At 41.3% G+C, this 20936-nt stretch overlaps 1 protein-coding gene across 5 annotated transcripts in view; it reads right to left on the reverse strand.

Annotated features, from left to right (window-relative positions):
* Window positions 1-20936, reverse strand: part of CLSTN2 (calsyntenin 2) — a 741922-nt gene that overhangs the window by 47416 nt on the left and 673570 nt on the right. For all 5 annotated transcript variants that reach the window (XM_073359981.1, XM_073359980.1, XM_073359983.1 and 2 more), the window contains one exon: window positions 3465-3627. In XM_073359981.1, coding sequence (XP_073216082.1) covers window positions 3465-3627 — 163 coding nt within the window. The remainder of the gene's footprint in view (window positions 1-3464; window positions 3628-20936) is intronic.

The raw sequence follows: 20936 nt of genomic DNA on the forward strand, positions 1-20936 counted from the left end.
TTGTTTATTAGCACTGTAGTGTCCAGGAAGTGGATCTCTTGTGTGGACTGGACCAGGCTGAGGTTGATGGTGGGATGGAAATTGTTGAAATCATGGTGGAATTCCTCAAGGGCTTCTTGATTATCATACACATTGTGAAGAGAGTGGTCACTTTGGATGGGCTATTACCAGCAGGAGAGTGAGTTTGTGTGTGTTGGGGGGGGGGGGCGGAGGGTGAGAAAACCTGTATTTGTGCTGGAAATGGCCCAACTTGATGATCACTTTAGATAAGCTATTACCAGCAGGACAGTGGGGTGGGAGGAGGTATTGTTTCATGGTCTCTGTGTGTATATAATGTCTTCTGCAGTTTCCACGGTATGCATCCGATGAAGTGAGCTGTAGCTCACGAAAGCTCATGCTCAAATAAATTGGTTAGTCTCTAAGGTGCCACAAGTACTCCTTTTCTTTTTGTGAATACAGACTAACACGGCTGTTACTCTGAGACCTGTCACAAAAACATGTTAAATAGTCCTGCTAAGAAGGATACTAGCTAGGAATATGTGGTAAAAAATCTCATGAATGCAAACATCCAAAAAAAGTTTCTTCATCAAGGATACTGGAAGTATTTGAAAATACAACATCATTCTTTAATACTGATACCTATTTAAAACCCCTAAATTCACTGGATCTTTGTGGATTCCATATACCCAAGGAAAGAATGGAAGGAAGTTGAGTTGAGTTAGTTCACAATAGAATTGTATGTGAATCAAACAAACTGTTGACTCTTCCATTTTGCTTCATAGATATTGTACAAAGACTACAGAAGAAACAGAAACCAGACCTAACCAAAAACCCCTCACTTAAGCTAAGCCATTACCCCTCCAAACAACCAGTTGAATTGAGGATCTAATTTCTGAAAACCTTGATAGATTTTTCACCACATATTCCTAACTAGAAAAAAAATAAGATAGAATAAAAGTGTAATAATTTAGTTATGTTAATTAATGCTAATGAAATAAAAAATATATAAATTGCATAGGTGTGAGTGGGAAGAAAGAATCGCATTCTCAAATACCAGGCAGATACACATAAGACTCAATCCTGTACTCCTGACCCCGGTTCTAAAGGAGCTCTGCAAAGGATCAGGTGCACAGGATTGGGCCCTGTAATAATGAGTTGATTATCATAATATTTTTCTGATCAATATGCAGCACACAAAATCTTGACTATCATTATGATCTTGTTGTGTATGGTACTATACACATAAATATAAAGATAGGATCTCTGCCTCAAGGAGTTTACAATCTAAAGGCTGGTTTCAAAGTAGCAGCTGTGTTAGTCTATATTCGCAAAAGAAAAGGAGTACTTCTGGCACCTTAGAGACTAACAAATTTATTTGAGCATAAGCTTTCGTGAGCTACAGCTCACTTCATCGGATGCATTCAGTGGAAAATACAGTGGGGAGATTTATATACATAGAGAACATGAAACAATGGGTGTTACCATACACACTGTAAGGAGAGTGATCACTTAAGGTGAGCTATTACCAGCAAGAGAGCAAGGGGGTGGGGTGGGGGGGAACCTTTTGTAGTGATAATCCAGGTGGGCCATTTCCAGCAGTTGAAAAGAACGTCTGAGGAACAGTGTGGGGTGGACAGGGGGGAGGGGGTTATAAACATGGGGAAATAATTTTACTTTGTGTAATGACCCATCCACTCCCAGTCTCTATTCAAGCCTAAATTAATTGTATCCAGTTTGCAAATTAATTCCAATTCAGCAGTCTCTAGTTGGAGTCTGTTTTTGAAGTTTTTTTGTTGAAGAATTGCAAATCTAAAGGCTGGATTTGATAACCCTTACACACTGAATAGCGCCAACGCCTCTAAGCAGTTGCAACCTTTACTGAAAACATACAGTAAACGACAACAGACCAAGCTTGTAAGATAGATGCAGGAGGAGGTGGGAGTTTTGCCCCATAACTTGACATTACTGCAGTCAGCCATTTTGTGTGTTTAACCACTATTAGCTAAAAACCAAATACCAGATAGCTAGAAATAATTTTAGGGCTCTAAAAGGCAAGGCCAAACAGCTACATAAATGCAGTTTTTCTAATTGAAATAAATAAATAAATAAAAACCAAAAAAGTTAATATGCCATAAAAATAAAAGAAAATGTTTAAACAGACAATCTTGGTTTTAAGTACCATTGTCATATACATTTTATTATGGTTATAACTATAAATACTAAAAATGTTTTAATAATAAAAAATAACATGTAATTTCCTACATTAAAAAAAATTGGTAACCCACTAGGGGTGGCTATAATAACCCACTGAAATTATTATAAATGATGTGCTTTATTTAAACTAGCTATATAAAAAAATCAGCAAAAAAATACACTTTAGAGCAGTCCAAAAAAGCTTTTCTTAGGGCAGGGAGCTAATACCTAAACTCCCCATCGGCTGGACAGAAGGCGGGCCCCTGGAAGACCGGCTGGTAATTACTCAAGACCATCTCAAACTTTGGGTAACTATAATGTTTGTGGTGCTCTAAACTATTGCTATTGCATATATGCAGGTGTGCTTAAAGCCTAATAAAATAGTATTATTATTAAACAAAGAAGTTGTGTCCCCATTGATTTATTCCTAATGCCACCTTAAAAAAACAAACCAGTTACGTTACCATTGCTTTGGGTTCAAAAAACTCTGGGTAATGGGAGAGAGAAAACATTTAACAACAGAAAGGGAATACATCCCCTGGGAAAGTATTTTTCCCTATTTTGAGCACATTGTACACATTGTTCTATTTCATATTAGGAAGTTGTTTTTGTTTTAATGGTTTTTTTAAAGTTACGTTCCTGTGCATGAGTAGATGGCAACAGAGGGAAGATTAACAATGGAAATCTAATTGAAAGAAGTGAACTTTAGAGGAAATCGGATGGAGGAAGTTTCCAGTGCATGAAAAAAATGTGAAATAAGAGACAGAAGTACAAGTGGCATAAGGACAGGAAGGAGGACTGGGAAGAATTCACGGCATAAGAAGGGGAGCAAGAGGCAAGTAAGGCTAATATATAAGCAGGGCAAGCTGTGTAGGGTTTTGAGGACATGAACAATATTTGGATGGGCTTGAAGCTGGAGACCAAAAAGAAGGAGGTTAGAGAAGTCAAGACAAAAGGTAATGAAGATTAGCCTCATCTCAGTACATGCACAATGCAAGCCAAGTACATTATTGCAAAATGGAAATATAGGGCCTGCTTCTGCTCTCAATTCCACTACTTTTACCACTGTGGAACTTCATTGATTTCAGTGGGGCTTCTTCTGTTTTATACCAGTGAAAGTGAAAGCAGAATCAGCTTTCCGTCAGTCCCGTAATTCCTTAAAAAAATTATTCTTAGTGCACTTCACATGAGAGAGGCAGACAGGGGAAAAAACACTCTTTAAATGGGATTTAAATACTTTCTCTCAGTTTATGTACCCTTGATCGTGTTACCTTGCCAGCAAGCACCAACAGTTAGCTGCATGGCTATGTGTGATGGATGAATAGGCCAATCATTTGTCACAAGGTAAGGCTCATACGTCGTGCCGTCCATATATAAGGTAACCACAGGAAACTCAACATTGATGACGTAGTAGTGCCATTCTTTATCACAAATCTGAATAATAAAAGAAATGAAAGAAGATCTTTAGACCCCTTTGTTCTGCTCCTATTTTCATGCAGAATAAATTCTTTTGATCATGTTATTTCCAAGACGTGGAATTCTACTGGTAGAAGCAGATAACAATTACTGCACTTTAGGCTGAAAAAGAACAATGTTAACATTTTCATGGATAAATTTTTGACACAATGCTATGGTATTTAGCCTGTAACTCTGTGGTTACATCTCTACACACGCTGGTCAAAAAGGAGGCATCTCACTGAAATTAACAAAAGTCAAACCAATGTTGACAAATATCACAACTGGCACACATGTGTAACACATTTTAAACAAATTCCTCTTAAAACACATTCTTTAAAGGGATGGAGCAGAGTGAAAATTCAATGGATTTTGCACTTGTTGTGCATCCTTACATTACTTAAGTCAGATTAACTAGTTAATACATCAGAATAGTTAATGTTTGTACAGCCTTTCAAGAATACAAAGTTCTGTAGAAGTGCTCAATAGTGGTTTTTGTATCTGACCATGATTATTCTAGACCATGAATCAGCAACTTTTGGCATGCAGCCCGCCAGGGTAAGCCCCCTTGCGGGCCGGGCTGGTTTGTTTACCTGCTGTGTCTGCAGGTTCGGCCGATTGCAGCTCCCACTGGGAGTTCATCAGCAGTTCATCACTACAGACCAATGTGGGGTGCGGGAAGCAGCAGCCAGCACATCCCTCAGCCTGCACCGCTTCCTGCACCCCCCATTGGCTTGGGACACGAACCACGGCCAATGGGAGCTGCGATCAGCTGAACCTGCAGACGTGGTAGATAAACAAACCAGCCCGGCCTGCCAGGGGGCTTACCCTGGTGGGCTGCATGCCAAAGGTTGCCAATCCCTGTTCTAGATATCCCTTTTCCCCCTAAATTAGGAAAGAATTTATTGCTCAGGGCGTTGATGAATTATTAGCACTTGTTTGACCCAAACATTATTATTTATTATTATTATAAATTGTATTGCCTCGGTGCCTAAGGTCCTCAGTCCAGGAGTTCATTGGCCTAGGCATTGTACAAATGGAACAAAAGAATGGGCCCTGCCTCAATGAGCTTTCAATCATGGTTTGGGCAGGTAACATGAAAGTTTCCTCACGCAAATCTATCAATGAAACTCAGCGCTGGCCAACATTTTTGCTGCTATTTCAAATGTGAGATCCTATTCTGTTATGCCAATGTACCTTTGTCTTGAACACCAGTGCCCACAGCTAATTCCATACCTGCCATGCCAAATCTTGTGTGATCATTTGTGAGATGGACAGGGGTTAAAATGAGACCACCACACCCATTTTCACTTGTAACACAAATACAGATTTGAAACAGGTCTTCAGATATGAAAGACTATGTAAACCCCATTGCATTCCTAGCTCCCTGATCCCTTCATGAAATCTTGCAGATTTTCAAGTTCAAAGGCGTAACTCACAATAAAGTGAGAATGCAAAAATGTGTTTTTAAAGATGAAACAGTTTCAATCATCACTTGCAACTTTGAAGTCTGTACAGATAATTGTTTTCATGTTTTAAGACAGTGACACACTTGAATGCAGATATTGTCCCTGTTTCTCTAAGGCGAGCAGAAAGGTAAGCGATGTTAAAGGGTAACAACTTTGTCCTCAGTTGGGTTAAATGTTATCTGTAGCAATATCTGCCCTTTGAGAGAAAAGCTAATGTTTTGTTCCAGAAGACATTTCAACAGAGCTTAATCACTTCCATTTCAAATGGATACATTTATTATTGCAGACATTGTAGCCAAACAGCAAGAGATAAACGCAACAACATGCTGCTGAAGACTTCCTTTTCCCAAGCAATATAGAGCACAAATGTTTTCTGAAGGTTAAATGAACTAAAAGCAAAACTGAAAGTAAATAAATTGGAAAACTGAAAACTCTTTTGAACAAACAGCAACAACAAATAGGATTATTCAGTCTGACCCTTCAGGGAAAAGCAACGTTTCAAGAGTCCTGAACTAATTGTGATGCATCATACCTACACATGTCTATCTTGTTACATAAAAGAAAATGACTGATGTGGTTGAATATGGGATACTGTCAACACATGACACAAGCCTCAGAGGTTATAGTCTATACATTTCTGAGGGCTCCCCACGGGTGCCTCTTTTTGCTGTTATAAATAATACTCTTTGGGAGATACCAAGTACCACTGCAGATGAGCAATCCTTGCTACATCCAAACAAAGAACAAGGACATTTTAAAAAGACAAACTCTCGGGGGGAACTCTTGTGTGTATATTATAACAACCTGTGAACGGGCAGCTAGCTGGATTGCTCAATTGACTGAACAATCTGGTAATTATACAGGAACACAAGATTAAATCACTGCACTGAACCAGGAGATGATTCCACTTAGTCTAGTGCTATTGGATTCTTCAGAGAAATATGTAGGTGTCCGTCATGTACAAATTAACATTTCTATAGGGAAATTTATAGACCGTATGATGTGTTAGTCCTCTACCCCTAAGGTATTAAAAATAATAGTTAAAAGAAACCATGGCCTAAGTAACAGCATCTGCTTCTTCACTATACTAACAGGAGTGGAACCAGCTCTGATCCTAAATTTGAACTGGAACACAAAGTATACACTTTGGTAGTCTATGTATTTTGTGTCCCTGATTCCGATCTCACAAAGTTATGACTGTATAAAACAGCCATGAAATGACAATGGGGCCAGGCATGCCTCACACTCATGCTCTCAACTTAGAATTGTGTCATTCTCACTGCAGTGGGAAATCACAGTGGAGAAGGCCTCCTAGGACTACAGACTTGACAATGCGCTAGACAGGGGTGGACGAGGCAGAAAGGTCAAATGGGCTCACAGAAGTAAATGGGCTTCCATAGAATTTGGTCAAAAGAACTTTATAGCAGTTTAGCACAATATGAAAGTTTCTTACATTTCCAAACAAAACAAAGACACCACATTTTGGTTTTTTATATATATATATATATATATATATATATATATATATATATATATATATATATATATATATATATATATATTAACACTTTTTAGTCTCTGGACTACATCAGTCACTGATTCTTATGGCTAATTTTATTTCTGCTGCATTCTGTTGTGAGCCTAGAACTGACATGTGCCACACTGGCTGTGCAGAACTTAAGGAACACCCACCCACCCTTTCTGAGGGCCATTTAAATGCTACTACTTTGGCAAGTACCAATATTATGGTCATTTTTGTCAGAGACAAAGACACACTAGCACCCTGCCAGGTGTTAAAGAGCTATCATTGGCTTAAATAGCCCTTCCTCAGCAACAAGAAGGTTTAAACAAGAAATTTAAATTTCATCACAGAGAAAGTTCAACCCTCACATCCACAAGAGACTACTTGTCGCCTGCACCCCAGTTTGGGGTAATCCTCAAAGAGAGGACAGTGGTCTGAGAGAGAGAGAGAGACAGTGCCCTCCATTTCACCTCTCCTCCTCCCAACTCTCTGCTCAGCTCTCAAACAGCTGAATTAAGGGGGAGTGATCCCAAGCTGGGAAGAGACCCAGCCTGTGAAATTTACAGCAGTGTATGGTGAGACAAAACCTTTGCTTTTAAATTCACTTAGCTTAAGTTAGGTGTTAGTTTGCACATGACTCTTATTTTCTTTTGTAGCCAACCTGACTTTTATGTATCATCATTTATAATTACTTAAAATCTATCTTTCTGTAGTTAATAAACTTTTCTTATTGTTTTATCTTAGCTAGTGTGTTTGGAATGAAGTGTGTGGGAAACTCTATTTGGGATTACAAGGCTGGAGCATACATCATTTTCCTTTGATGAAATAATGGACTTTCTATGTGCTTGCACTGTTCTGTAGTGTGCTGGACAATACAAGATACACATGTTTGGGGAACAAGGCTGGGAATAAGAATTTGCAGATGTCTTCCTGTACGTAATTCAGAGAGTGCTGATCAGAGTGCTTGTGGGTTTAGCTGGGAGTGAATTTGAATGCTGAAGGTTGTGTGAGCAGACCAGCAGTGGATGTTCTGATAGCAAAGCAGTGTAAAAGGCACCCCAGGCTAGAGAGTTAAGGGAACACCACTGTTCAGTGGTACAGATTGTGCCCTGAGGAATGTCACAACCACCTACCTACACTACAGAACATTAGATGGCATATTTTATATAGCCTGGACAAATCCCAGCATCATCAGATGCACCCATTTCATTGCACTAACAAATTTAAGGGCCTAGGGCCAGATTTTCACCGGTATTTAGACACCTAAAAATGCAGGTTGGTGCTTAGTGAAATTTTCAAAAACATCGGAGCAGGTTAGGTGCCTAACTCCTGTATTATTTCAATGGGAGTTAGGTGCCTAGGTGCTTTTGAAAATCCTACTAGGCACTTATTTGCATCTTCAGACCCCTAATAACCTTTGAAAACTTGCCCTGGGTCCTTTATAGAAGTGGATACATTTGAAAAAGCTAACGGAATTGTCCAAGACAACAGGACTTAATTCCAATCACTCAGAGAGCAGCCGCAGTGGGTATTTCATGCCTGGCCATGTCTCAAGAAATAAAATGATGAAATAAATAATGGCAGCATGTAATTTGATGTGTAGCCATTTCAGACACCTTTTTTGAACCTGTTGACCACAGGAAGCCAATATGTTTTCCCATATGCAGCTACTGTGGCAGCAGAACATAATGCAACCACTACAGTGAAGCTGTTAAAGTAAAATGACAAAATGTATTGGCAAATCAAGATTTTTTTAATCAGATCTGGTAAGAAATTTTTAAATACCCTAATTTATAAAGCTATCCTAGTGAGATGTTACAGATGAGCAAACTTGACCTTAAAAGACTGCTGGGTGGCCAGGGTGGTCTAATCACTTTATCATGTCAGTCTGCCTCTCCAGTGCATTAATCAAATCATAACTAAATAATCAGCTTGGAGGCTCAGTGGTATTTATAGCTATCAGGATGCATTTTATATAATAGATGCAAATAATGTGATATACTTTAATGGAATAATCTCTACATTCATACACAGTTTTTCAAGGTATAAAATACCCACCCTCTTCTGATGGAGTTATCGAATGCCAAAGATTTTGCTAACTGATATTGGTGTGATCTGGACCAAAACCGAAGTACTTTTACCTTGCCCTTTGCAGTCTGCAAAATAGCCAGGTACTTTCTTGACCATTACATGCAGATAGTTCTTATACACATACAACAGTAGACTTCAGTGCAATTGGACTGCTTGCATTATCAAGGAGTAAGAGTTGCAGGATCCAGCCTTGTTTACTTCAATGGGGCTACTCACATGAGTAAGGAGTGTTCACATGCTCTGTATAATGGTTTGCAGAACTGGATTGAACATTTACCATTGTGGCAAAACAAGAGGAAAAATTAGCATAATATTCCTCTTATGCTAGTGTAACTTCATTGGCTTCAGAATCAGGCCCATTGGGAGTTTCATAGATACTAAGGTCAGAAGGGACTATTATGATCATCTAGTCTGACCTCCTGCAGAACGCAGGCCACAGAATTTCACCCACCCACTCCTGCAAAAAACCTCTCACCTTTGTCTGAGCTATTGAAGTCCTCAAATTGTGGTTTAAAGATTTCAAGGAGCAGAGAATCCTCCAGCAAGTGACCCGTGCCCCATGCTACAGAGGAAGGCGAAAAACCTCCAGGGCCTCTTCCAATCTGCCCTGGAGGAAAATTCCTTCCCGACCCCAAATATGGTGACCAGCTAAACCCTGAGCATATGGGCAAGGTTCACCAGCCAGATACTACAGAAAATTCTTTCCTGGGTAACTCAGATCCCACCCCATCTAATATCCCATCACAGGCCATTGGGCCTATTTACCATGAATATTTAATTACCAAAACCATGTTATCCCATCATACCATCTCCTCCATAAACTTATCGAGTTTAATCTTAAAGCCAGATAGATCTTTTCCCCCCACTGCTTTCGTTGGATGGCTATTCCAAAACTCCTCTCCTCTGATGGTTAGAAACCTTCGTCTAATTTCAAGTCTAAACTTCCTGGTGGCCAGTTCATATCCATTTGTGCTTGTGTCCACTCCCTTAAATAATTCCTCTCCCTTAAATAATTCCCTTAAATAATTCCTTAAATAAGTTGAGCGCGTTCGGCAGAATCAGGCCCCTATGGAGGTTATGAAAAATGCAGTCTGTTTTCTTTTAAGAAAATTTCCATCATACAATGGTTAGTAGATATTTTATGAACTTCATACCAGCTTCCTTCTCTTACTTTTTTCATCTCATAATGCACATCATAATCCTCCATTCTGTGACAATGACTTCAGCACATCCTGTGATTGCACACAATATTCTGAGCTCTGAGGTACTATATAAAGAAGTCACAAATATCTTTTCACTAATTTTTCGATACTCTGTGGGCAAAACGGTAGGGACGTGTGACTGTGCTGCTGCCCTGTTTTCTATGTGCAGATACTCTGCAAACAGAGTTGGATGAAGAAAAATGCTGCATCATTGATGTTTAAATTGCACATATTTTTGAAGTTGCACAAGATACAACCAATATTATCAGCACTGATTTACACATAGAGGGCAGATTCCACCATCAGCTATTCCTGTGTAACTCTACAGTATACCCACTGAGATCAGTGGAGAGACTCCAGATTCACAGCAGTGTAACTGAACAGAATTCAGCCCAGTCACTTTAAACTGATGTTTTACTCTTTCAGTCAATAAAAGACATTTATCTCCGCTTCCCTAGTAACTGCTGCATTCTTTGTCCTTGAGATGTAACCCACTTTTCCAAACACATGCATACAATGCAGCATCTTTGTGGAAAATCAGTAACGTTTAAGGGACACCCACTTTGCTTTTTTTTTTTTTTTAACCCTACTATTCCTAGTCCAACTAAAATTACTGCCAAGGAAGTGAGGTAGAAATAGAAAATAATCCCTTTTTGAAAGATGTTTACTATGTGCATTTGATAGCACTTTGTGTTGGTTAGTATCTCTGTTCCCTTATATGGTCAGTCACTCATGCCTCCTCCCACACTTTATTTGTATGGGCATTTCCAGTACAGGGAGTCCTGGGACTTACAACACAATTCGTTCCTCAGAATTGCATTGTAAATCGAAACGGTGCAGGTCGAAACTGCTTTTCCCATAGGAATCAATGGTATAAAGGGGGGATTGGTTGATACACAATTTTCACCACAATAACCTAGATTTTTGTACTAAATGAATTATAGATGACTAATGTAGCAACATCAGTGTATTTATTTGGTAAACATCATTCAAATAAACATACAAAATCACATATGCTTTGAGTTTCCAGAACTTTTTGAAGGGCTCTTGGCTGGGGACTTCTCTGAAATCTGGGCTGCAGTCTTCTCTGGACTCTTCTCTGCAATCTTAAAGAATGTGTCCAAGGAACTTTGTACAGATGAATTGGGCTTGCTTTTTACAGAATTGCTTGTACATAACTTTGTGGTCATGTTATAATGAATGGAGCTGGAACGGGGTCCCTTGAAGTCGCTTGTCTCATTGGCTTTCAGGGCCAGAGCAGCTTGTTGCCAAGTAGCCTTGCTGCTTGTTTTTGATTGGCTCCCAACCCCGGGCTCAGCCAATCAGAAAGCTTGAACAGTGAAATCAGTGATTGGCTGAGGCTCAGCATGTGTTGTGTGCTGTCCTCCCTGCCGGCTTTCCTCGTAAGGGTGAAACAAGCATCATAGGGGCGAAATGGGCAGTCAATTGAAAAGTGTTGTACGTCCAAGGACTCCCTGTATTGGGGAGGGAACAATAATGAAAAACGAAGGGAAGTGGGGCCTCCTCCGTTAAACCTTCTGGTTTGTGCTTGACTCTGCCTGATGCCTTCATCTTGCTAATGCCCATCAGCCTGTTGCTTCTCCTCTCCTTCCCCTACAGCACAGGACTTTGCTGTCTCTCCAAATCCGTGGAAAGCAGGCTTCCTTTCAAACTTTCTCCTCTGGATACTTCCTCAGGTTTACCTCCATGGACAGCATCATTTAGGGATGGGGTGGGGGAGCTGGGTAGCAGAGTAGGACAAATGATTGAAAACACTCTAGCATGATTAACTTTATCTACAAAGATTTGTGAAAACTACTTTTCAATGTGTAAATATTTTAAAATAAATCACTGGAACACTCAACTTTAAAAATATTTAATATCATAAAAAGAATTTTTCAAAGAAACTTTCCTTTTTCCCTACTTGTTGTCCATCAACAGCTTTTTTGGCTTGTCCAGAGGATGACTTGCTTGAAGTCCTCAGGTCCAGCTATTCTCTTCTGAGTACTTGTGATTCCTTTGTGCTGCTACTTGGTCAGATAAGTAGTTAAGTCCAAAAAGAGACTAAATAGGTTACACATTAATTTCAGAGGGACTTAATTCCGCAAACCCTCTGGATCAATTGTTCTCTTACCTCCTGGGATGTGCCACCACTGACCATTTTAGGGACTGCACTGGCTATTCTCTGACACAGATGGGTTTGTGTACTAATGCAAGGTCTCCCAGAAACAAGTTTTCTGACACTGGCCAGGCTATGCATTGGTGGAAGTAGAACAAGTTCTGGGTGAATCTGGTCTCTGACTTGCTTATCTCCACCTCCAGGCTTGTTTTTTTTCTCCTCCCCTCTCTGCTTTTTCACCTCTCTGCTTTATTTAGTGCCAGCTTCCTTACAGTCCTTTTTCATTATCTTCTGACTATTGATATGAAAGCTAGAGCTGTGCAGGGAATGGAAATTCCATTTTACGGAGGATGTCAAGATTTTGAAATTTGTTTTCATCCCAAATGGGAACAAAACCCCCCCAAATTTGAAATTTTCTGTGAAAGAAAGTTCTTGAAAAAATCATTTGGAGTTAAATTGGGTTTCTTTGACAAAATCAAAATGGTTCCATTTTGAATTTTTAAAATGTTATAAAATAAAATATAAAATGAAAAAAAATTCCCAATGAAATCATTTTCAAAAGAAAAAGAAAAATATTTCATTCCAAAAATATCAAAAAGGGGCATTTCAGCATTGTTGGAACTTTCTCTCTGAATAGGGTGACTATATTTCCCTATGCTGTATACGGGACGTGGTAAAATTACTTGTATTCAAACAAGTTCAATGGGAATCAATCAGAACTATGCAGTACAAAAGTTCAAATTAACATCAAGTTGACTAAGCCCCTGTTAAAAAGAAATTCTGCATAGTTGGATTCTTTTTATTTACCTTCTTATCTTTAAAGCTTTCAAGTTCACATGAGGAGGGGTGACACACACACCCCTACCCTCCATATACACACACTCCCATACACCTCTCTCACAAAGGTGGGGTGACTGACCGTCTGACCCACCCTGACACTCTCCGCCCTTCACGCCTGGCTGGGCCCCCAGGATGGACCCGCCTCTCCTGGTACTTGGTGCCGCGTCTTCCCGAGGCAACACATGGGGGTGTGGCACACAGGGTCACATGCCCCTCCCCCCCAAATTTCTTCCAGTGTTCACACCAGAATGTGGCCAGCAGCAGCCATGGGGGGGATGTGTCTTTGCAGAGCTCATCTCTTCCCTTTCACACACATAGCCCCCGCCACCTCCTGTGGCTGGAAGCAGCTTTTCCCTTCCTGTCCGCACAATGTTGAAAGGCAGCTAACACCTTCAGTCTGCTGCTGGCCACTGACATAACCTGGCCGCAGACATAACCCAGCTGCCTCCAGCACAGGCAGGAAGGGGTTAATCCCTAAGGATGCATTGTGCACAAGGGCCCAGGGAACCTGACTGCAGAGGCTTCATTGAACCTGGCCAGAGAGGTGTCTCAGTAGGGGAGGGTGCCTAGGAAACGGACTTATAAGTAAGGCTAAGATTATGTCATGGAGGTCATGGAAGTCATGGAATCTGTGACTTCCAGAGACCTTTTCTGCTTTAGCCTGGGGATAGTGGGGCTAGAGCTGTCACCCAGCATGGGCCCTGAAGCTCTCACCTACCATGGGCCGCAGGGTCCCTGCAACTCCCAGCTGCCGTACCCTGGAGCTCTGAGCAATGGTGAGGGGCTCCACACAGCTCCGAGCTGCTGTGGGCGGCAAGGGACCCCAGCATTCTCAGCCACCACAGGGTGCCAGGGGGACTCCGGAACTGCAGCAAGGGTGGGTGCTGGATCCCCCCCATACCCATTTTGTCACAGTTATTTTTGATAAAAGTCAGGAAAAGGTCACAGGCTTCCATGCATTTTTATTGCCTGTGACCTGTCCGTGACTTTTACTAAAAATAACTGTGACAAAATTTTAACCTTATTTATAAGAGGTGGATTAAAATAATCTCTACTTCATCCAAAAATATTGGTCAATCATCATCCACACATGCTGCATGTAAATATTAAACTGAGTTACAATTTTAAAAATAATGTGGTTATTCGGGGCTAGCCTAGCCATTAAAGGAAAGGACTGGGGAGGTCAGAACATTTGGGTTCTAGTTTCACCTCTGCCATTGACTTGCTGTGTGATCCTGAGCAAGTCACTTAACGTCTCTGACCTACACCCACAAAGGGATTTAGGCATTACAATGCTCAGCCACTGGAATATAGAAGCATTCTCAAGCTGTGTCTAGCCCAGGGCATATACGTACGAAGTCCACCAGCTTCAACAGGAGGGATAGATAAAGACCCACACCATAATATCCCTTAGTCCAGTGGCTAAGGCACTCACCCGAGAGATGGGAAATCCCTGTTTAAATCCCTTCTCCATATCAGGCAGGGAACTGAACTGGGGTCTCCCACATCCTCAATCAGAACCCTAACCCCAGGACGAAAGGTAATAAAGGAGGTCACCTCCAGTGTCATGCTGTCCTGCAGAGAGGCTCAAGAATGTGAGTACCAACCTCAGGGCAGGCTGTTAAGAAACAGGGCACAAACCCCAAATTGACTATGAGTTCTATATTTAGATTTCACCAACCAAGTACCAAGCATAAACTCCTCAGGCACCACAACAGCCTAACCATGGAGTCACAGACTGTCCTTCTTGGGTACCTCAGTCTATCTTGTCACCTAGGCAAACTTGCCTTTGAGATAGATGGTCCCTTACATCAAAAATCACAACAATATTCAGGTTATTCCCAGTACCAAAGGACCAATCACTTACCCCAGATCAATTGCACCTTAGATCTCACACCAAAGACAACGCTCAAAGCCAATCCTACAATAAACTATCTAAAGATTTATTAATTAGGAAAAGAAAATAAGAGTAATTTACAAGGTTAATGCAGGTAAACATATACAAACAAATGAGTTACAGTCTTAAGTTTCAAAAGGTTATAGAAGCTTCTCTAATAACCAAGTTCTATATATTTCTCAGCGCAAACCCAGGCTAATCACAGGTTCTCTTGCTTATGCCTAGAAAACCTTGCCCTTGAGATTCCAAGCAGCACAGAGATACAGTTCCTTCTTATTAAGCCTTTTTATTCCTGCTTTCAAGTTGCAATCTTAGCGGATGGGAGAAATTCACTTACATGTGAATTCATGGGGCCGTGAGAGAGCACTCAACAAAGTCTTTTGTCCTGATGTTCTACAATAGTGTCCATGGGCCTTCTCTGTTGGGCAGGACCCAAAACCTTTTGGAAGCCAGCGTTTCACACTAATTCATGTCTCTTTCCTGTCTGGTGAGCTACAGAGGTTTACAATGCAAATGCTCAAGTATTACCTTACCATATGGGATAGATATGTTATAAGTGAGATTAATACAAGCACCAACTTACAAGCATTCATAAAGTCTAAGCACTAAGCACATTTTTATGACTCTGATACCTATTTTAGCAATACTAACACACAGGTGAGCCAGACTAATTCCAGCTATGTATTTATTGGTGTTCAGTTGAGACATCAGGGCTTTGGCATGATCTGGCACCTGGTTTGCCAGCATCACTTCCACTTCCTCCTCTGCCACCACCCTCCCCCACCCAAGCTGTTTTGTACAGTGTTCAGTGTGATCAGAGCATACCTACCAGATCAGGGATCCACAGGCAAGACAAGCATTTCCCTGATTGTTCTTCACCTGAAGATCATGCGGGGGCTTAGGCATGAGATCAATATCTGGGTGCCTGCTTGAGGCAGCAGTGCACATGCCCACAGGCAGAAATTTAGGTGCCTATGGAACATTTACAATAAAAAATTAGGTGCATAGTGATTTTAAGCACTTACAGGGTTAGGCAGCAGTTGAACAGGGGTTTTATGGATTACAGTAGTACCTAAATCTATAGGTCTATTACGGGAGTTGGTGGGTGAGGTTCTGTTGCCTGAGATTTGCAGCAGGTCACACGAGATGGTCCCTTCTGGTCTTAATGTCTATGAGTCTAATTTTGGGGTTTAGGTAACTAAGTCCCTTTGTGGACCTGGTCCTATGTGCTTTAATTTAGCCATCTGTAAAATGAATATAGGAATAATACCTATTCACATGGGAGAAGTTATGAAGTTTAACTAATGTTCCAAAAGCAGTTCCTTTAAGATAATTGGGTGAAAGTGCTATATACAAGAATTATCATTATTAAGGCTATGAATTAATCATGGGTAGGTCATGGACAGAAAAAAAAAATGACAGCCCCTGACCTGTCCATGATTTATACCATAGATACCCCTGATTGAATCTTGGGGCTGTAGGGGGGCCCACTGCCACTCCAGCCATCACCAGAGGGGGAGCCCGCTGCCTCTCTGGTCCCCACCGTGATGGGGGAGTTCCGGGTGGCCCACTGCTGCTCCAGCCACCTCCAGGGTTGGGGAACCCTAAGGGGCCCACTGCCACTCCAGCCGCTGCTCAAGGAGCGAGGGAGCCCTGGGGCCTGCCATTGCTCCAGGACTGCTGCCAGGAGCCGCGGCTCCTCCTGCCATCCCCAGGACTGCTGCTCAGGCAGTCTCCGGGGCCAGCTGCATCAGCAGCTGCTCAGGTGGTCTCTGGGGTCAGCCACATGGGGCCACCACAGCAGCGGCCAGTGCAGTTGGCCCCAGGGCCAGGGCCACTCCAGCAGCAGCTAGTAAGGCTGGCTGTGGGGCTGGCTGCAGAGCTGCTCTAGCAGTGGTCCATGTGACTGTCCCCGGGCCTCCTGGGCAACTGGTCCTGGGGACAGCTGCTTGGGTGGCTGTTGGATCAGCCACACTGGCAGCTGCAGAAGTCACAGAGATCGCAGGAAGTCACGTAATCTGTGCCTTCCGCAAACTCCGTGACAGACACGGAGCCCTAATCATTATTAAACATGACCATTCTTTATTGAAATAGTTTATTTTTACAACCTCATTGACATCAACACAGATGGGCCTGTCTAGTTCAGGAAAGTTTCGGTACTTTTAACTGGGTAGTCCCACCTAACCCTACAGAATGTAGGTCATATCTCCCAACTGATGTATATCACCACCTGGAATGTCACTCCAAGATTTATTAGCCTTATAGCAGCCTGTCTGTTTACAAGATCATGCAGTATGTCACTAGCACTTTTCTTCCATCATTGTCACATTCTTTTTGGTGACCTTTCAAGCTCCTGATTTTCTACTGCTCAGCAGTATTGCAAACATTTGTGTTTTAGGCCATTGTTTACTATCAAGACTATAATGGAGAAGGTTATTATTGTCAAGTTACAACAAATCAAGATAATTAATAAAGGAGCAACCAGAAACAGATAGGCATTGGGATGCCTAAACTGCTTGAATAATGATAGATATCTGTACTTCTCAGTAAAACAGGTATACTTGGGACTATGATCATGAATTACATCATTTCCGACAGTAACACATTAGAAAAGGGGAAGTGCTGGGAGTAACGTTGCCTTATAACCCTGAAAATGCTATTCTCCCTGGATCAGCATCATAGGCTCTTTCAATATTTTTGCACATCTCTAGAAGAGCTTGTAAATTGTATTGAAAGGGAGGAAAGTCTTTAATGGCTTTGTTACTAAAGAGTTAGAGGTATCAAGCCTTTTCCTCATCAATAGGATAAATATTGATCTTAATAATGTTAACATGTTCTCTTAACTCCATACATATACTGTATTTATTATGCAGCAGGTCATACAGTGAATAATATATTTTCCTGAATCCTGCTAGATTTCACTATACGGTACATGTACATGGCTTATACATAAATTTCCACTGTTGTACAGTTTTCCACTTTGTAAGCATGTCTCTATAGAGTTTATAGAGGTCACTATTGTGAAAAGTTAGTAAACATGCAGGGATGGTTCAGGCTCTGCATTTTTATTTGACTTTACTAGAGAGGATAACAAATGCAGCTAGGAGAATTTCCCTTTGATCTTTTGCTTATGGGCATTAGCATTATCCGCTCAGCCACAGCACCCAAATCAAACATTTTGCCCTGCTATGGAAGAGGTGACATGCTTTGTAAACCTACTTCACAGTTTTCCACCCATTACCATTATACAGAATATGAACCATAGATGTTGGGTGGGTGCGGGGAAGAGATATTAATCTGGGCTTAAAAAGAAATATCACTTTTTTCAATTTATAAAACAATCCTTTTTGAAAGAGCTTTGTTAAAATGTACATATTCTGACACCATCCTTTTATGCAGATGACAGAAGATGGATAGTTAAATGGATCCAATATATTTTAATGAAGAAAGATCTCATTGTTAGAACACTCAGCACCAAGTACATACTATGTGTCATCACTGTACTGTATACAAAATGTGGCTCCCAAGGTAATAGAGTCTGAAGGTTCCAAAAGACAGCTTCATCTGTATCTTCGGTGGGTAGTGTGGTAAACCCAGGACAAACAGCTACAAAACGGGGGGGGGGCAGTAATCAGTCCCAGAAGGTTAAAAGGCCCCTCCCTATCCACTGAGGAGAGGTAACCACAGATTAATAAGGTTCAGCTGAAAAGGGGTTGCTAGAGAACCAATTAGGTTCAGCTGACTCCAACTGCTTGAGCCCTTTTTAAACCCTCCCCTGTTAGGCCAGCAGGGGAATGAGAGAAGCAGGGAAGCTGCCAGTAGGCTGTGTGCTGCAAAACACTGAACCTTTCCAGGAAGGAAAGAAGTACTTGTGGCACCTTAGAGACTAACCAATTTATTTGAGCATAAGCTTTCGTGAGCTACAGCTCACTTCATCGAATGCATACTGTGGAAACTGCAGAAGACATTATATACACAGAGACCATGAAACAATACCTCCTCCCACCCCACTCTCCTGCTGGTAATAGCTTATCTAAAGTGATCACTCTCCTTACAATGTGTATGATAATCAAGGTGGGCCATTTCCAGCACAAATCCAGGGTTTAACAAGAACGTCTGGGGGGCGGGGTAGGAAAAAACAAGGGGAAATAGGCTACCTTGCATAATGACTTAGCCACTCTCAGTCTCTATTTAAGCCTAAATTAAAAGTATCCAATTTGCAAATGAATTCCAATTCAGCAGTTTCTCACTGGAGTCTGGATTTGAAGTTTTTTTTTTGTAAGATAGCGACCTTCATGTCTGTAATTGCGTGACCAAAGAGATTGAAGTGTTCTCCGACTGGTTTATGAATGTTATAATTCTTGACATCTGATTTGTGTCCATTTATTCTTTTACGTAGAGACTGTCCAGTTTGACCAATGTACATGGCAGAGGGGCATTGCTGGCACATGATGGCATATATCACATTGGCGGATGTGCAGGTGAACGAGCCTCTGATAGTGTGGCTGATGTTATTAGGCCCTGTGATGGTGTCCTCTGAATAGATATGTGGGCACAGTTGGCAACGGGCTTTGTTGCAAGGATAGGTTCCTGGGTTAGTGGTTCTGTTGTGTGGTATGTGGTTGTTGGTGAGTATTTGCTTCAGGTTGGGGGGCTGTCTGTAGGCAAGGACTGGCCTGTCTCCCAAGATTTGTGAGAGTGTTGAGTCATCGTTCAGGATAGGCTGTAGATCCTTAATAATGTGTATGATAATAAATGTGGGCCATTTCCAATACAAATCCAGGTTTTCTCACCCCCCGCCCCCACACACACAAACTCACTCTCCTGCTGGCAATAGCTCATCCAAACTGACCACTCTCCTTACAATGTGTATGATAATCAAGGTGGGCCATTTCCAGCATAAATCCAAGTTTAACGAGAACGTCTTGGGGGGGGGAGGGGTGTAGGTTTTTTCCTACCCATCCACCCCCAGACATTCTGGTTAAACTTGGATTTATGCTGGAAATGGCCCACCTTGATTATCATACACATTGTAAGGAGAGTGATCACTTTAGATAAGCTATTACCAGCAGGAGAGTGGGGTGGGAGGAGGTATTGTTTCATGGTCTCTGTGTATATAATGTCTTTTGCAGTTTCCACAGTATGCATCCGATGAAGTGAGCTGTAGCTCACGAAAGCTTATGCTCAAATAAATTGGTTAGTCTCTAAGGTGCCATAAGTACTCCTTTTCTTTTTGCGAATACAGACTAACACGGCTGTTACTCTGAAACCTTTCCAGGAAGGGAGGCTGTATTCCCTCCCCAGAAGGGAAAGGAAAACAGGCACAAGGGACTGACAGAGGAAAGGTATGGCCTGACCTTGTGCCACCTAGAAGGACTGCCTTGCCCAAACCTGTGTCTCCAAGGCTAAAAAGAATTGAGCCTGATGAGGTGAACAAGGTACTTTGCCACAGTAGTTTGTGCCTAAAGCACAGAACCAGTATTTGAAAAGTAATTCAAAGGAGGAAATACTTGTTAGTTCAGAAATTCCTGTTTCTCTGGATTTAAATTGAATTTTCCAGACTGAAAATATTTTTTCTACATATGCCACCTAAGTCAAATGTGAGAAGAACTGTGGGTATTCTATTTGGGAAATAATTCATTGTGCATGAGATTGATGAATTCTGCATGAATGTGACCCAAAAGGTGAGCATACAAAAGGCTTTCCCTCCATCCTGCTGTGGATTAAATCTATTGTTCCTTATGAATAGAAAACACTTTCAAAGAAATCAAATGAGCTTTTTAGATTTTATTTTTGAAAATAATTTATTTTCTTAATTCTTTTCTTATTGTTGAATCTCATCTAATAGAAACCTGTTACTGTTGAAGCATGTTCGTGTAAAATGAGCTGATGAATATCCAACTGTCCCTAGCTGATAATCACAAGGGGTTAATTATATAAATATCTACAGGTCTTCCGTTTGTTGCAATCCTTTTGTTGTGCTACTCTTTCTTTACACAGATCTCTTCTGTAAAATCTCCTTAGCAGAGAGGTTCATGGGTAATGCTGACTGATTAATGGGAGCAAATAAGTTATTCAAATTTCACCTCTATTTTCTTCCCTGTATGGTCAGTGAGCAGCTTATGATTTCCTCTGATCTGTTTCAGAA

This window comes from Lepidochelys kempii, chromosome 9, assembly GCF_965140265.1.
Source record: "Lepidochelys kempii isolate rLepKem1 chromosome 9, rLepKem1.hap2, whole genome shotgun sequence".
NCBI lineage: Eukaryota > Metazoa > Chordata > Testudines > Cheloniidae > Lepidochelys > Lepidochelys kempii.